At 40.5% G+C, this 18017-nt stretch overlaps 1 protein-coding gene across 1 annotated transcript; it reads left to right on the top strand.

Moving 5' to 3' along the window:
- Positions 1-11754: 11754 nt before the first annotated feature.
- On the top strand, positions 11755-15913 carry LOC127257697 (uncharacterized). The gene is made up of 13 exons (XM_051284167.1): positions 11755-11812; positions 11905-11924; positions 12439-12756; positions 12843-13080; positions 13179-13420; positions 13531-13737; positions 13821-13910; positions 14020-14118; positions 14228-14524; positions 14619-14681; positions 14792-14876; positions 15345-15484; positions 15575-15913. Exons 1-13 carry the CDS (start codon positions 11755-11757, stop codon positions 15590-15592), a joined length of 1875 nt encoding a protein of 624 aa, XP_051140124.1. The 3' UTR covers positions 15593-15913.
- The last annotated feature ends 2104 nt before the right edge of the window (positions 15914-18017 follow it).

The following is an 18017-nucleotide window of genomic DNA, read 5'->3' as shown; positions in this document are numbered from 1 at the left end:
ACCTCATGATTAGGATCCCGCTCGAGTCGTATATCCATAGGTGCTCCCTTTCCATCACCAGTTTTTTTCTTGTTTCGGCCAGTTGTCCACAACTAATGATATTATTACGCAAATCAAGGATGTAATATACCCTAAACCCTAAACCCTAAACCCGCCCTCGCACTAATTCATCAAAGTCACGAAAATGTTTTTGCTCTCCTATCATGTGATTGCTTGCTCTGTTTTTGACATACCAAATATCACCATTGGGTCCGTCCTTATCTTCTGCTCGAGAATCCCTCTGTTTCTTGTTCAACAAGGCTTGCTTTTCTCATTCGGTTTCTGCGAACAGTAGTAGTGCAGGCTTTTTCTCCTTTGTACATGACAGGTTGGCTTCTGCCTTTCGCTGTCTACTCCAACATTCTGATGCGTAGAGCCTCGCCTTGTTGCAGTTGTAGCACCTCATATGGCTCTTGTCACGACCTTCTCCGCCAAAGCCTTTTGTGTTCTCCCTGCAAATAGTGTTGGTATGCTCACCTCTGCCATGACCTCTCCGGTGTCTGCGTCCACCTGGTCGCGATTGCCATTTCCTTTACTGGGTTCTTTTTTCTTGCCACCTTTGTACTTTTGCCGCCCTTTCAATCTGTCAGGGCAAGAACTAGCTGAATGCCGTTGTTCCCGCTAGGTACTGTCTGGCGTATGCACTCCTCGAATTTTTTTAGATGCCCATGGGTTTCTTCGAAAGGCACGGTGGTAAGAACACAAAATTGTTTGATTTCGGCGATGGTTGGGTAATACTGATTAGGCACATTGTCAAACAAATTTTTCACCATGTATGCGTCATTTTGCCTAGCTCCCAAGCTGGCATACTTTGTCGACATGCCGCTCAACTTTCCGACATACTCCTTCAATGTCTCCCTTCACACATTCGCAACCCATCAAACTCACTTTTCAACGTCTGCGGTCGCGCTACCTTAACACGATCAGCCCCTACAAACCTCATCTTGAGGCTGTCGCAGATCTCTCTGGCCATCTTTTTCTGGGTGACCTGCATTAGTAGATCTTCCGGAAGTACTTGGAGAAGAAGTGCTCTCGCTGCTTTGTCCTTCCTTACCTCCACAGATGCTCCTTCTTGTGGTTCGATGGGATCCCATACTCCCTGGGCTTCTATAATAGCCTCCACCTTAATTGTCCACGTGGTATAATTCGTCGACGTCAATTGTGGATAGACGAACAACACCCCGCCGTAGTCTTTTAATGCAACATCATTTCTAACAATCGATATCGGACCAAAACGGAGATATTTGGCATGCAAACCTTGCTCTAATACCAGGTGTGAGCTAAAAATCAACGACCTCAAATTTTTTCGGACTCAATTGCGTTGCTTCGATCTCCTTATTCCACTCGTGGGTCTCTCTGGAATGCCTCGGCTTCGGATCTAACAAGAGGTAAACTCACTGTTTTGTAATTGAAAGTATATATATATGCGAGGGTTTTGTTTTGGAGTGGAGAGAGAGAATTGGAGAATGAATTACGTGGGTGTATATATATGTGTGTATAAGTACTAAACTTATATATATATATATGTGTGTGTTTGCTTCTGTGGGAGAAAGGTACACGTTATGAGTGAAAGGTAGGGGAGATGGTACAAGACTTAATGGGATGTGACATGAAAGAGAGAATGAATTGGAGAGAAGGAGAGATACACTGCAGGAGTGTAAAAACTTTATTCTCAACTTCTGAAAAAATTCTTATCAAAATGAAATACAGAAGGGGTATTTATAAATGCTGCTGGAATGGATAAAAAGTGATAGCAAAACTAACTAGTCTAAAAATAGCAAACTAAACTTCTAAACTTTTGCAATACGAGATTTATTCAAAAAGGGTTAAGTCAAGATTAACTTCCCAACATTGAAATGCTAGACTGACTGCTGAATTTTTAATTCCATCTTGATCAGACAAAACATGGCTGTTATGTCAATGATAGAGTGGATGCAATCCTTACTTCTTTTTCTCTTAACAATGGAAGAAAAGAATTTAGAGTTTCTTTCACCTTCCACCATCGTCTACAAGCTGTTAATTTGCTTCCAAAACGCCTCTTCCATGCTCAAAACTTTGGTGAGGTTAGCGATGCTATTAGGAAATAAACTTGTTTTGGTATGATTTAATCTAGTGCACTAATTTTGGGAGTAATTTACTTCTTTCTTGTTTAGAAAATAAATTAGATGATAGACTTTCCTTATTTTATATTTTCCGTATTCGAGGCAGGTGGATGAGTCAATAATTGAAAGGATATGAGGTAAATCAAGGTTTGATTTTCATTGCTACAGTGATTTAGAGAATAACGATTATCTTGCCCTGCGTTTCCACTCTATTTCGATTGCAACCGCAAAATCAAATTTCCAACAAAGTGGTATCAGAGCATAGACATCCAAGCCACAAAGATGATGAATGGAATGCTTCCCTTCCAGTTCCCAAAACTTACAAAGGATAATTACGATAATTGGTGCATAGGGATGAATGCACTATTGGGTTCCCAAGATGAGCAGGAGATCGTCTATAATGGGTACGAACAGCCTGCCAAAGATGAGATATTGTCTGCAGAAAAGAAGGAAACACTGCATAAATCAAAGAAGAAAGATCAACAAGCACTTACCCTAATTCATATGTGCTTGGATGAATCGATTTTGAGAAGATCTCGTCTTCGGGAAGTGCAAAGAAAGCCTGGGAAATATTGAGTAATTCATTCAAGGGGAATGAAAAAGTTATCAAGGTACGGCTACAAACATTGCGAGGCGAGTTTGAGAGACTCTTGATGAAAGAAGGTGAGTTGGTTGAAGAATATTTCAATATAGTTCTGGTTGTGGTAAACCAACTTAAGAGGTACGATGAGAAAATTACCAATGGTCAAGTCATTGAAAAGATACTTCGGTCGCTAACCCCGATCAATTGTTGGGTTCGTTGCAAGCCCACGAAAAGAGGATGAGAACTCGAGTTGAACCGCCAACTCAAATGTTGCAGGCCACTTTAAATTTGAGTAAAAGAGAGGATTCGCAAGAGTCCGTTGGAAACCAAAGGAGCCGTGGAAGATTTGGAGGACGAGGTCATGGATGGTCACGTGAAAATTTTGGTAGAGGAAGAGGAGGACGAAATACTCCACATGGGGAAAGAGCTGGTACTCAAAATCAGCGATATAATTTTCGTGGAGGAGCAGGTCGATTTCAAGGTGGTCGAAGAACAAAATCTCATGTCCAGTGTTTTAATTGTCAAAAGTTTGGTCATTTTGCTGCTGAATGTAGAAAAATTTCACGGAGAGAAGAGAGGATCAATTATGCTGAAACAATAGTAGAGAAATTGGAGGATGCTACTCTGTTATTGACTTGTGATGGAGAGGAGAAAAAGGAATACCAGTCCTGGTTTTTTGATTCGGGTGCAAGCAACCACGGGAAATAGAGATTTGTTTTACAATCTTGATGAATCAATGAGAGGAAATATTTCTTTTGGAGAAAAGTCTAAAGTTCCATTCATAGGGAGAGGAGATATCCTTATTAAGTTGAAAATGATAATCATGATTTCATCTCCAATGTTTATTATGTGCCTGCATTGAAAACAAATATTCTGAGCATCGGTCAATTGTTAGAAAAGGGATACTTGGTGACGATGAGCGAGCAGGGGCTGATTATGAAAAATAAGGAAGGAATGTTGATTGCAAAAGTCCCAATGTCGAGAAATAAGATGTTCGTGTTGAAGCTCAATTATGATAATCCCAAATGCTTGAAGGCGTGTGTGGATGATGTATCGTGGCTATGGTATCTTAGATTGGGACACCTAAATTTTGACGGACTGAAGTTGCTGTCCAAGAACTAGTTTATGGTTTGCCATCTATACAACATCCTAATCAAATTTGTGATGGTTGTATGTATGGCAAACAATCCCGAAAGAGCTTTCTCAAGAAGTCCTTTATGAAAACCTCTCGGAAACTTGAATTGGTACATGCTGACATATGTGGTCCAATCAAGCCAATTTCATTTGGAGGTAACAAGCATTTCTTGTTGTTTATCGATGATTTTACACGAAAGACTTGGGTTTATTTTTTGAAGTAGAAATCTGAAGCATTTTCAGCATTTAACAAATTCAAAGCCCTCGTGGAGAATGAAAGTGGTTGTCAACTCAAGGCTATAAGAACTGACCGTGGTGGAGAATTCACTGCGAATCAGTTCAATCAATTTTGTGATCAATAAGGGATTCGACACGACTTAAGTGTTCCAAGATCGCCACAGCAAAATGGAGTTGTGGAGGGAAAGAACAGAACTATCCTTGACATGGTTTGCAGTATGCTGAAAACAAAATTAATGCCAAAGGAATTCTGGGCAGAAACTGTGACTTGTGCAGTGTATGTGATCAATCGATGTCCTTCGAAGAAGCTGTTAAACCAAACACCACAGGAAGCGTGGAGTGGAAGAAAACCAAGCATTGCACATTTGAGAGTTTTTTGGAGTATATGCTACATGCATGTGCCTGATGAAGTTAGAAGCAAACCGGATGACAAAAGCAAGAAACTTGTTTTCGTGGAATATGCTGAAAATTCGAAAGGATATAAATTGTTTGATCCTTTGAGTCATAAAGTGATAATAAGCAGAGATGTGGATTTCGATGAACATGAAAAGTGGGACTGGGACACTTCCTCTGATGAAAGATATAATTTTATTCCATCATTCAATTACGTTTTTGTGAATGATTCGAATTGTGAAGATAAAGATGCAGCAGAGGCAGTTCCGCAAACATCTCAACAATCTTCTCTGCAAAATCAAGGAGTTGTATCACCTGCGTCATCTCAGCAGCTGCAAGGATTTGAATCACCTGCGTCATCTCATCAATTGCAAGGAGTTGCATCACCTGCGTCATCTCAGCAATTGCAAGGAGTTGTGCCCCTTGGATCATCTTCTCAACATATTCGCAGAATGAGAACGTTAGACGATATTTATGCAGAAATAGAGGAAGTTCCAGATTTGTCAATGTATTGTCTCATTGCTGATTCTGAGCCGATAACATTTGAAGAGGCTGCTCATGATGAAAATGGAAGAAGGCGATGGATGAAGAGATGAAGGCAATCCGTAAGAATGATACTTGGAAACTTTCAACACTTCCTCAAGGAAAAAAGTCGGTAGGAGTCAAGTGGATTTACAAAGTAAAAAAGAATGCAAATGGAACTGTGGAGAAATATAAGGCGAGGCTGGTAGCAAAAGGATTCACACAAAAGGCTGAAATTGATTATGAAGAGGTGTTTGCACCAATAGCACGCTTGGAAACAATACACTTGATCATTGCGTTGGCTGCACATTAGAGATGGAAAATTTTTAAAATGGATGTGAAATCGGCATTTCTGAATGGGACATTGGAAGAAGATGTTTGCGTGCAACGACCTGAAGGATATGTGATAAAAGGTCATGAATATAAGGTGTTGAAGCTAAAGAAGGCACTGTATGATCTAAAACAAGCTTCAAGAGCTTGGTACAAAAGAATTGACGAGTATTTTCAGCATAATGGATTTATTCGATGCCCGTATGAATATGCTCTGTATGTGAACGAGCATGAATCTGGAGAAATTGTGTATGTGTGCTTATATGTGGATGATTTAATATTCACATGAAGTAACTAGCTGCTGATTGAAGATTTTAAAAGAAAGATGACTGGAGAATTTGAGATGAAGGACTTGGGTTTGATGGCATATTACTATGAATCCGACCATTTCAATCTATTGACAGCATGTAATAAGATTTTGACAAATTTACACATTCTTTGATATCCAACATAAATATAAACAATATCTATTTCACCAACTCAAGTAGATAATTTCACTAAAAGAATCAAATTCACCTCAGTAGATGATTTGTGGCAGCCATACCTAATTCTAACATAAAATTAAAGCATATAGACACAGGCGCAGGAAAAATGCATTCCAAGCAGATTTTTTCCTTACTCTAACCCACAACTAGCTTACAATAATTTAAAGGAAAACCGAAAAAAAAAACAATTACTCCAAAAAATAAATTCTGAAAAAACGTGGGCAGCCTATGAATGCCATTTTTTTCTCCTTAAACACACAAATAAAAACTGCATGACACACGAACCATTCAACTTAATATTGCAACTCCCATGACATAATTAATTCTAACATGCCTCCCTTAATCTTGGCATGAAGGAAAGTCCCGTGCACCCAGCAGTTGTCGCTCCTCTACAAATTTGACTCCCATATCCTCCTTCAATACATTCTCGAATGGAGTGGAACCTTGTATTAATGTGTTTACTTCAGCCATGAAATTCAGGATTTTTCATCAAAGTGATGGCTGACTTGTTATCAACAAATAATTTCACAGGTCGTAGTTCTTGATTCGTCAACTCCCCAAACATGCTCCTAAGCCATAACGCTTGACAAGCTGCTGCTGAAACTGCCATAGATTCAGCTTCACAAGATTATAAGGCCACTTTTTTTTGTTTGTAAGAATTCCAAGTACTCTAGTACTCTTTCTATCAGTCACGTCTCCAGAATAATCGTTATCTATGTACCCACTTATCACTTCTTTGAGTACATCCTTCTTGTACACGAGCAAAGTGAAGTGTACCTTTTAAGTACCTCAAAATTTGCTTAATTGCCTTGTCATGAATGATCGTGGGTCTTTCCATTAACCGACTCACCATCCCTACTGCAAATAATAAATTTGGACGGGTATGAAACAAATACCTCAAGCAACCAACCATCCGTCGATATTCCGTTGCATCAACCGGCTCTCCTTTGGGATCTTTGTGAAGCTGCACTTTATGTTCCATTGGTATTTTGGTGGCACTGCGTTCCACCATTCCAAATTGAGACAACACCTTCTTAGCATATAAAGTTTGTTTGAGAACAATCTGATTTTTTCCTTGTCGTACCACCTCAATTCCGAGATAAAGTGCGAGTAATCCAAGGTCACTCATCTCAAACTCCGACATCATTTTTTCTTGAACAAATGAATCTCATCGACATTCACTCCTGTCACAATAAGATCATCAACATAAAAACCAACAATTATACCTGCTTTACCTTCTCCTCGGGTGTCCACAACGGCCTCTTATGCACATTTAGTGAAGCCGAGCTCCTTCAAGCTTCTGTCCAATCGAATATTCCAAGCTCATGAAGCTTGTCGAATGCCATTTAGTGCCTTGTTTAACCTGTACACAAGATGCACTTTATTTTTAACAAAAAATCCATCGGGTTGAGCTACATATGCCTCTTCATCGAGCTCACCATTCAAGAAACCTTACTTCACATCGAGATGGTGTACTTGCCATCCACGGTTAGCCAAAATGGCAAGAATCACTCTAATTGTATCCAACCTAGCCACGGGAGCAAAAAATTCTTCATAATCAACACCATGTTGTTGGAAATGCCCCTTTGCAACGAGTCTCGCCTTATTTTTAACTAACTCTCAAATAGAATTCCTTTATATTTTGTAAACCCATTTCACTCCAATAGCTTTGTGCCCAGTGGCAACACGGAGAGTGTCCAAGTTTTTTTTTTTTTTTCAATTGATTCCATTTCCTTTACCATTGCTTCCTTCGAAACAAATATCCCAGCAGCTTCCCGATAATTATACGGATCATCCATTTCAACAAGCAGAAGCTGCTCGCCGGTCTCATCGTCTTCATGAAAATCAATTTGTATGGCATTCCTCATAACTTTTTCAATCGGCTTGAAATTCTGAACAGGTATATGATCAATGTTACTTGCGCTCCCTTCTGAAGGTGGCAAAACAGATGCTGGACCTGCTGAAATAGCTGCTAATGGTGGCGAACTAGTTGCTGGTGGTGTTTAAATAATTGCTGGTGGTATCCTGGCTCGTTCCTTTGTGCGGCTGGCATTGGGTTATCCATTGGCTCTATGATTGGTCCTTGAACTAAAATTTCTTGCACAAAAAAATGAGGGTCTTCACTATTGTCCGAACCTGCATTCCAATTCCACTAAGAATTTTCTTCGAATTTAACATCTCGACTTATAATGATTTTTCCATGTCGAGGATCATAAAGCCGATGTGCTTTGCTACCCTCTTCAATGTTAAAGTAAACTATTGACTCACTTCTATCATCGAGTTTTTTCCGGTGCGGCATTGTCACCTTAGCATGACCGATACACCCAAACACCCTTAAATCGGAGAGGTTTGGCTTCCTACCGAACCAAACTTAATATGGCGTGCACTCCTCTAGCGACTTCGTGGGGGTAGAAGGTTCAAGATGTAAACGGCGTGCCTTACTGCCTGCCCCCAAAACTCTCCGGGTACATTCATTCTTTTTAGAAGGGATCTCGCCATTGCCAACACCATTCGATTCTTGCGTTCTACGACGGTATTTTGTTATGGAGTGTATGGCATGGTCAAATGTCGTTATATGCCTGCATCCTTGCAAAATTTGGTGAATTCATTGGACAAGAATTCACCTCTCCGGTCAATCCTCAACGTCTTTATTCGGTATCCGCTCATATTCTTCACATGTTGCTTGAATTTTTTAAACGTCCCAAATGCTTGATCTTTCAATCTAATAAAAAAAAAAACCCACATCCATCTCGAATAATCATCAACTATAAGCAGAAAATTATTATTGCCAGTTGGTGTTGATGGTGCAATTGGGCCACAAAGATTGGCATGTAATAATTCAAGAGGCTTCTTGGCTCGATAATTCGTTCATTGTGGAAAGGGGTCTCTCGTTTTCTTCGCCACCAAACAACCTTGGCACAACTTGTTGGGATGAGAGATACGTGTCGCTCTAATTGCCATCTCCTTCTGAGATAGCATCTTTAAGGATTGAAAATTAATATATCCGAGTCGGGCATGCGACAACCAGGCTTTATCTTTGATATTTGCAAGCAAACAAACCAGAGCACATGATGTTGTCAAAACCTTATACAACCGATTGGAAAGCCTTTTGATTTTTATGAGCAGGATCCCAATTGAATCATACATCCGCAAAAATTCTCCATCCTTAAAAATTTTGCTCCCCCCTTCAGCTAATTGGCCACAACTTCGGTGAAAAGTTGTTGCTCGCCTCCTTTGAATGGGAAGAGTATGGATCCATTTCCTTTGAATTGCACTGTGGATCCATCACCAAATTTCACAAGCCCTTTGACCGACTCATATAGTTTATGAAAGTGTTTCCGCTCCCTGGTCATATGATTCCTTGCACCATTGTCAAAGTATCACGTGTCTGCCACGGGATTGTCGGCACATTCAACCTTATTTTGGGAAATTGGTTTATGTTGTTTTGTAATTGCCGAAAACAAGAGAATGAGATTTTCTTCCTCGGTATGTATCAAATTCACCTCCACTTCCCGCGGCTTGCTCCAATACTCTGACGCATAATGTCCCATTTTCTCGCAATTAAAGCACTTGATGCAGCTCTTATCATAGCCACGGCCTCTTGCCTCATGATTGCATGATAGGTCGCCATGTTCACCTCTTCCACGACCGCGTCCACCCCGACCACAACCATTATTCCACCCACAAGACACTACCAAAAAAATGGACTTTCGCCACGGCTTGACGGTTCGTTACAATAACATCGTAACAAATAATGGTTTTTGTTACGACAACTTCCGTTACCAAAAAATATTATCTTGGTCAACGTTTCTGGTTCTTTAATTACGCAAAATAATCCGTAACAAAAACGAAGTTGGTAGACTTTGTTCAAAATAACATTAGTTACGATTGTGCTTCGTAACAAATGGTGTATAAATTTATTTTTGAAATTATTCTTTTTAATTATATTAAAATAAATTTAAAGAAAAGGAAAAAAAATGATTTTTATTAATAAAAAAATTATTTATTTTAATTATATTAAAATAAATTAAAAAAAACAAATAACATATGCTTTTTATATCCTCAGTTATACAATATTCACACTTTCAAAAATTATTCCACTCATCTTCATAGACATTGCGACTTCGAAGCCCTACATCCTTCCGGTGAAATCGAAGGTGTTCGTCAGCCGTCACAGCTCACCACTGTTGAGTTGAGGAGCCACCACCAACTTATTTTGGTACTCGATATGTCCTTCGATTTTGTTGACCATCTGTTATGGTTGATTCACTTATAGTTTTGAGAATCAAAAAGGTTCCCTATCCTTCGCCCTATGAGTCGAGCGCCGACAATGGTGTCATGACTTTTAATCGCCATCTCCAATGCCTCTTCAGGGACAATTGGTCACCTATCCCCTTGACGGCGAAGGTGTCCTCACCCTCCTAGCCCTATAAGTGTCATTTGTCCTCTCATTTGTTTCCCCATTTTTATGTACATTATTGTTCATTTTCATCGGTGTTGATGGTGTTGACTAGTTAGTTGAGTATGAAGTTCGGGTTGATTTGGTAGGTATTCTCTCCATCCCCAAACTTACCCTTCCGTAACTGCCTCTTCAGCTTGCACTCCACCTGCTCGATCAATTGCTCATTCGGCTAATTTCTTCCCCCTTGATCCAAAACCAACTCTATATATCTTCCGAGTTGATAAAATTGTAGGCTTCTTATTGGATAACAAAATAAATCAGCTCGCTACGGGCCTTTTTCTTACTTGTGATATGGCATCAAATTAAAGTCTTTTATTGAATTATATTTGTTACTCTCTTTATACATGTATTGTCTTCTAGCATTTTTCCTCTTTTCTTCAGTTCTTACAGGGTAGCTTCCATAGGTTTGAAATATAATATATATATATTTATTTTCTTGGATAGGAGTTTGCTAAATTAAAAAGAAGAAGGTTTAGACCAGCAAAGCAAATTTGGAAAAGTTAAGATAAGAGAACGAGCATAAACATTTTTCTCTAAGTATTTTTACATCAGCCTTGTGAGTCAATTTTCAGCTTTAAATTGATTGTGGTTGATGATTCAATTAATCTATGTTCTGGTTTATTTATGTCTCATTCACCTGGCTTGTTTTATTTTGGTGTCTGCATTTTGTTTTGGTTGTTGGCCTTTGTTGCTCTTCTTGTTGTTTGTGTGTGGCAGTTGAGTCACTCTAGATTGTGAGAATTTTGGTGAGATGGTTGTGATTTGTGTTCGATTTGGTTGTGATCATTCTTGGAAAGTGTTGGTTTCATGCATATATCTTGGGTGGTAGTAACCTCAGTTTTGAGTTGCCAATGACTTCTGTTTATTTTATTTTGGTGCTTCTTGAAGTCATGGAGTTGGAGGCTGATATTGGTGTATGGTAGTTTGTCTTTGATCGAATAGGTTGGTGCATGGGCAAGTTATTCAAATCAGATTTTGATTGACAGTCATCCAGGTAACTGAGTAGTGCGAGGGGTGTGCAGAGTTGGTGTTGGCAGCATGGTTTTTCGGGTGTGCAACATTGAAGGAAGAATCTTGGATTCTTATGCATCCATTTGATATTCCACTTCATTATTTTTTTATCTAGACTGGTATTCTCCTCAACTCTGAGTTGCTGGTGACTTTTGTTTTATTTGATTTTGATGCTTCTTTAAGTCATGGAATTGGAGGCTGGATTGATCCAAGCAGTCCATTATTTGATTTGTTGTTTCCTTTGGCAGGTGCAGTGGAAGTTCATCTCTGGTTTTGATATTGTGAGTTTAGTTCTCATCATGGGATTTCACATATAGTTTTGATTCTTGGAGGTAGATTTTTTTATTGTTGGCTTTGCATTGAGGATTGAACATATCAGGTGTGATCTTTGGTTGATTCTTCCTTTTGGTTGGTGGCTTGTTATATCCTTGCGCTTGAGTTTGCGGTTTGGAGATCATGGATTGGATGATTGGTGCAATATTGGTTATAGGAGATATTTATTCTCAAGGAGTGGGTTTGTTGTTAATCTAGTCTAGTTGTGGGAGGTTGGTATGGCTTGAGTTGCCGAATTGCTTGGGATTTTATGGTTTTTGTAATCATGTTTAGGCTTTGGATGGTTGGATTTGGTAGGTTTCTTTTAGTTTGGGTCTGTGCGTTCCTATGTATATATAAGATATATAGATAATTTTGTGATATATATATTTAGTATATATTAGTTTAATTAAAGAGGTTCTTTAAAAAAAAATTATCTTTTATATTCATTCCATCCAATTTCTTTCATTTTTAAATTTTATTTTCTCCAATTGAATGTTTGATATAGTTGTACGGTAGGGTAATATGTTTAAGTGGGCCGAGGAGTTTTTCTTGTTTTTCTACTTGTCACCTATTGTTGTGTTTTCAATTATATATCTTTTTAATGAAATGTAGTAGCTTGATTGTTTAACCTTCATTCTGTCCTAGTTTTTTTGTTCATATTTTTTATGATTTAGAAGGTAGGAATCTTTCGGATGTATGTTTAGTGTTGGATGAGCTACCATCATGCTTGAATTTATGTTGATTAATATCAGAATATGACAAACGTGTTTTGATTTTCTCCTAATATACGTTTTCATACTGCCAACTAACACTGGTGTCTTGCAGGTTATGGGCAAATCTCAACGTGGTGCCGTTGGAGGGTCACAGGATCCGGCAGTCTCTCCCGCAAGATGTTTTACCCGGGCATCCGCACGTAACAGCCCCCTAGAGGCAACTCATCCCGCAAGCAGGAATCCATCGCCCATCCGCAATCCCACAAAGAAAGTGACAAAACGGAAGGGATCTCGGGTCTCGCCACTGCTCCAGCGACTCCGGTCCATCACATCAGAGTGGGAGAAAGAGCGCGATGCTCGTGGTCAAAGCATGAAGCCAACATCTTCCACTCGAAGGGCAGTGCTTCAGGATTCAGAGGGCCCTTTGGAGGTAATGTGGTTCCTTTGCCGAAAGCATGTCCTTATTTGAACTCTCAGTATAACACTACAATAGGCTGACACTGTTAACCCCAACAGGAACATGATGATAGGGATGTTCCATCACTTTTTGATCCGACGGCACTGACACAGGATGACGATGATACAATCCCCCCCACACAAGCAGATGACGAGACACTTCCGCCGACGCAGGACATGGAGACTGCAGAGAGTGATATGCCACTCTTGGATGAAGGGCCAGGCTCCGACCCCACTCTGCTGACAGGAACAGAGGCGGGCAATATGGCACCATTGGACGAGATGACATCGCACGACGGTTTGGAAATTAGCCTTCAAAGATTACCGATTACATAGTGACTTCATATTTTGCATGTAATATCCTTATTAGAACATGTAATCTCCTGTTTGTGTCAGCTGGTTCGTCAAAGAAAAAGCAGGGAAGAGGGGCGGCACGAATGCCGCGTGGATGGGGAAAAGATCACAGGATGCTTGTATTCACATCGCCGGATGGTAAAAGCATCGTCGGACCCGACGTAAACGAGTACAAGACAGCCATTGGGGTCATTGCACGCAACGGAGCTCGACTTCCTCTACATTACCCCACGTTCGCTGAGATACCGGAGACGAAGAGACAGGGTGCATGGATGGAGGTTCAGGTGATGCAAACTTCATTAAATTGAAAGTTCTTTTATTTCATATAGATTCTTATATATGGCCCTACCATCTTCTCCGGACCTGGTGGAAACCGTGTGAAACGGCATTCCAGAGTAACAGCGGATTACCAGACTCAGCGGAGAAAGTGGTCTTGGCTGACCTAAGGGAAGTTTGGAGGCACTGGAAATACAGCATCAAATCAACTTACTTCAATCCGATCGAGGACGATGAAGAAGCACTGAAGAAGGTTCCCTCAAGCAGGATTGTGCCCGATCAGTGGCCGAAGTTGGTTGAGTATTGGCGCGACGAGAAGGTGAAGGTACGCATAGGGACATGCCAAATTAATATACGTTAAATCTGCACGGGCATGGACTGAGAACTAAATAACTTTGACTGACGTAGCTTCAATCCAAGAAAAATGCGTCGAACGTAGCGAAAAGAAGCTTTCCACATCGTACTGGGCGGAAGTCATTCACGACTCTGGCAGAGGAGGTACCTTTTATTACAATTAAGTAATTAGTCATGTCATGCTCCATCCCCATATTTTCCTCTCCTGTATTTCATTATGTTTTCGATGACAGAAGGCCTTGTATTGCTGCAGATCAAGGCAAAGGGGAAGGACCCCGACAATCTGGAGATTTGGATTTCCAGTCGCACACAAGGCAAGGGAAAGGATGACCAAGAAACCGAGGAGATATTGGTAGAATAAATTCGTTCCCACCTTAGTTACAATTCAGTCAGTATTTACATCTCTAACAACAAGAGCAAGTTCGGCCTCACTTAAATCTTTCATGCAGACTTATTTACAGAATGAGCTAAACAAGGTTCCCCCTGAAGGGCGGACTCCCTCTGTTCGGGAGACTCTGTACCGACGGGCCCTTGGGGGAAAGATTAAGAAGCGGTCAAAGGTCGACAGTGCGGCAAGTTCAGCTCATCCCCGCAGCGAGTCAACTGGTTTAACAGACAGTGTAGCATTCCAGCATGGGTGGGAACAACTACAGAATGGAATGGAGGAGCTGAAGGCAATGATGGATGAGTTCAAAACCATCAAGGCTGATGTGTATGCATTTATGCACAGAAACTCCGGAGCGGTTACTGGCCAGGCAGTAAGTATTCATAATCCCTGACCTGTTTGGTATGAGTATCCCATGAGATTTGGATGGCGAAGGAATTTACCATGATCGGCATGTTATATGATAGGGCACATCTCGTATTGATTCAGTCCCTGAGATTCCCAGGCCTGTGTCCGAGCCAAGCATGACGGTATGATTCCGTGACGCCCTGGAGTTTCTTAGAAATCAGTGCAGTGTCTAATTTAGGCTACTCTTGACTGCGTACTACCTTATCCAACTCATATGCCCTGTCTGTTGTAGGTCGGCACACATGTGCTTCTATTTTCCCGCACCGGTGAGAAAAAAGTTGTTGCAGAGGGACTTCTGCTCTGCCCCCCTGGGCCAGGTTGGTCCGGTATCTTTGAGGATGTTTAATTAAACTTTTAATATGCCTCAGCGAGATATCGTAGGTTTTCGTGACTGTTCAGGCCTCATATTGCGTATTAGCATGGATTCACTAAGTGTAGAAGTATACAATGATACGATCCGTGGATTTCCAAAGCGATGTAGACTGTTAATGTAGGGGTGGTAAAATAACTGCTATTATGACGACCCATGTTTATTGAAGGATGTTTGGTTTAAAGATCAAGCTGCAATTACATAGGAAATTAGGGTATAATGTGCTTCGCTACCTAACTCGTGAATGTAATACCATGTACTGTACGACATGTCTGAATGTACGTACTCCTCTTGTTCTAGTTCCAAAGTATTACACTTATAATGTCTGTGTTATGACATGTTATATATACAGTTCGAACGTCTGTTGATATATATGCTTGAATGTAATCAAAAATTGCTCTTGTGAATGCTGTAGGTGACACACTTTCCTTGGTCAAGGTCTTCGTGACATCCGCGTCAGTCCCGGACACACCCCTTATTTTGCCGACCATTTCTGGGGCGACTACCCTTCGCGATGTCGTCGGCGAAGATCCTATTGAGTGGAGCTACAAGGACGTAAGGATCTACTTTAATACCTTTCTTGTATTGCCTTCCGAAATTTATAAGAATTATGACTTAAAGTAATCTCTGTGTTGGCAATTGCAGCTCATGCGCCGGGCTTGAAATGTTGGTACCGATACACCCATGTTAATTGCCCCGTTTGTCATATGGATTGAATGTCGAACCTGTCTTTGGATGGATTGTGTTGAGTTTTTGTTGAACTATGTCTGGAATTGATGCGTAGACCTTTGTGGTTTGAATTCGTATGGTGAAAAATGTGCCTAATGGGATTGATGGATAACCGTATTTGCTTATTGCGTTGTTTACTTGTGTTTGAACTGTTAAGCACGTTTTGCGGAACAGGTTGTTGATGTGTAGATACTAGTAGGCTTGTTCTATGGGTTGCTTTACTTTGTTGGTAGGTATGGAATTCAGATTTTAATATGAATTAATGTTTGCGCGGGGCGTAATGATGATGATGTTTATAGCAATCTTTGTATTCGTAATTTATTTTCGTATCATACGCATCACAGCAGGTCCATTTGTTACGAACAATTTCAATTGCAGCGTACCCCCTGTTTTTCACAATACGCTATTTTTCCGTAACAAAAGGCCAGAAAATCGTAACAAAAAGTGGTCTTTAGATATTTGTTGTTACAGACGGTTTCGTGACTATAAGTAGGTAATATTTTTTTTACGGGGTTCAATGCCGTTACAAATAGTCGTAACAAAAACCAAGTTCTGACAACCGGTCAATGGAAAACACTTGTAACGCGAGGAACTTCCATAACAAATACCGTAACTAAAAGTCCTGCCACACGCGCGGAAGGATCTACCTTTCGTTACGAGAGAAAATTCGTAACAAACATCGTAACAAATACCATACTTCAGGGAGCGTTGACCGATCGTAATAGTTACGAAAAGTGGCGTGGCAAAAAACATTCGTTACGCGAGTACACATTACGGAAAAAAGTCGTAACAAAGGCGTAGCAAATGCGCAAATTGCACGAAATATGGCTTTTTGTTACGATTTTCCGGCCGTAATAGAAAACAATTTTTTTGGTAGTGAGAGTTCTTTCCTTTATAATTGGGTGGTGCGCCATCTTCTTTATTTGTTTGATGTAACTTCCCTTCAGTTTGTGTGAGTAGGAGTTGTCCATTTCCATTACTACTAGGTGGTGCACGTAGAAGAGTGCGCTCCTTGAACGCTTTAAGTCGGCCAACTGCCTCCTCAAATGGCATAGTGATGAGACCGCAAAACTGCTCAATGTTGGCAATAATTGGATAATAATGATCAGGCACAGTGTCAAATTTTTTTTCACCATATCCGGATCGCCAAGCGTTGCTCCTAAATCGGAATATTTTGTGGACATTCCCTTTAGACGCCCAGCGTACTCGTCCATCATCTCACCTTCCTTCCTTCGCATTGCATGAAACTTGCTCTTGATGAGTGTTTGTAAACGCGCAGCTTGGACACAGTCCGCCCCTACGAATCTGGTCTTCAAGTTGTTCTAGGCCCCCTTCGCTGTTTTTTCTTTTGCGACATGCAAAAGAAAATCTTCTGGGAGCGCTTGAAGAAGGACTATCCTCGCCGATTTGTCCTTTCTTATATCAACCTATTCTTCTTTTGCTGGTGCTATAGCCTCCAAAACACCTTGAGCCTCCATAATTGCTTCTATCTTTATCGCCCACGTTGTGTAACTCGTTGTCATTAATTGCGGGTAGGCAAAGGACACTCCACCGACTTTCTTCACAGTTGGACCTTAAGTAACGATCGACATTAGCTTAAACTGAAGGTATTTGGGCATACGTGGCTTTGATACCAAACGTAGTAAACAGAATATTAAAGTATATAGACACAGGCGCAGGAAAAATGGCAATCAAAGTAGAAATTAGACACATTTTTTCCATACTCTAACCCAACAACTAGCTTACAATAATTTAAAAGAAAACAATTACTCCAAAAACCAATTCTGAAAAATGTGGGCAGCCTATGAGTGCCCATTTATTCTCCATTCAGCTTAATACTGTTGATGCAGATCTTCAACAATAAAAAGTAAAATCTGAAAATAGAAATTATCTTCGAATTTGATAAAATAAATACTTGAGATTAAGAATACCGTACGATACATAAGAAAAATTGAAAAGAAATACTACAGACTGTAAAAGTAAAAGGATGATCCCCAAAAGAAATTCACTGAATTTGATGTCGATTGAAGATGCCGCTTTTAGGTCGTGAAAAGACCTATTTAAAAAAACATGTCAACTGCCCAAATGTCATTATCAGATCATGCTTTCATATCCGATTGCCAGTTGTAACTTCTTCCAACCGCCTTGGAACTGCTTTTCATCCGACCTGCACGTCCACTGTTTCATCTCCCTTTGCCCGTCTTCCATTTGTCCGACCTCCGCATCGGTCGCCTCATCTTTCTTCGCCCGACTTCCCTTTGTCCGACCTCCATGTCAACCGACCTAAATGCCTATTGTCTCTCTTTCCTTCGTCCGACTTCTCCTTGTCCGACCTCTATATCCACCGATCACCTAGTCA

This window comes from Andrographis paniculata, unplaced genomic scaffold (genome assembly GCF_009805555.1).
Source record: "Andrographis paniculata isolate CXL003 unplaced genomic scaffold, ASM980555v1 Contig58END, whole genome shotgun sequence".
NCBI lineage: Eukaryota > Viridiplantae > Streptophyta > Magnoliopsida > Lamiales > Acanthaceae > Andrographis > Andrographis paniculata.
The sequence above is the reverse complement of the archived record's forward strand: the minus strand, read 5'-3'. Positions and strand labels throughout refer to the sequence as shown.

Excerpts from the sequence above, each read along its gene's own strand:
- LOC127257697 (XM_051284167.1), top strand. The coding sequence starts at position 11,755 with ATGGATTGGATGATTGGTGCAATATTGGTTATAGGAGATATTTATTCT. Across the intron at positions 13,421-13,530 it reads GTGCATGGATGGAGGTTCAG|AGTAACAGCGGATTACCAGA; the intron begins GTGATGCAAACT and ends ACGGCATTCCAG. Across the intron at positions 13,738-13,820 it reads GGCGCGACGAGAAGGTGAAG|CTTCAATCCAAGAAAAATGC; the intron begins GTACGCATAGGG and ends TGACTGACGTAG.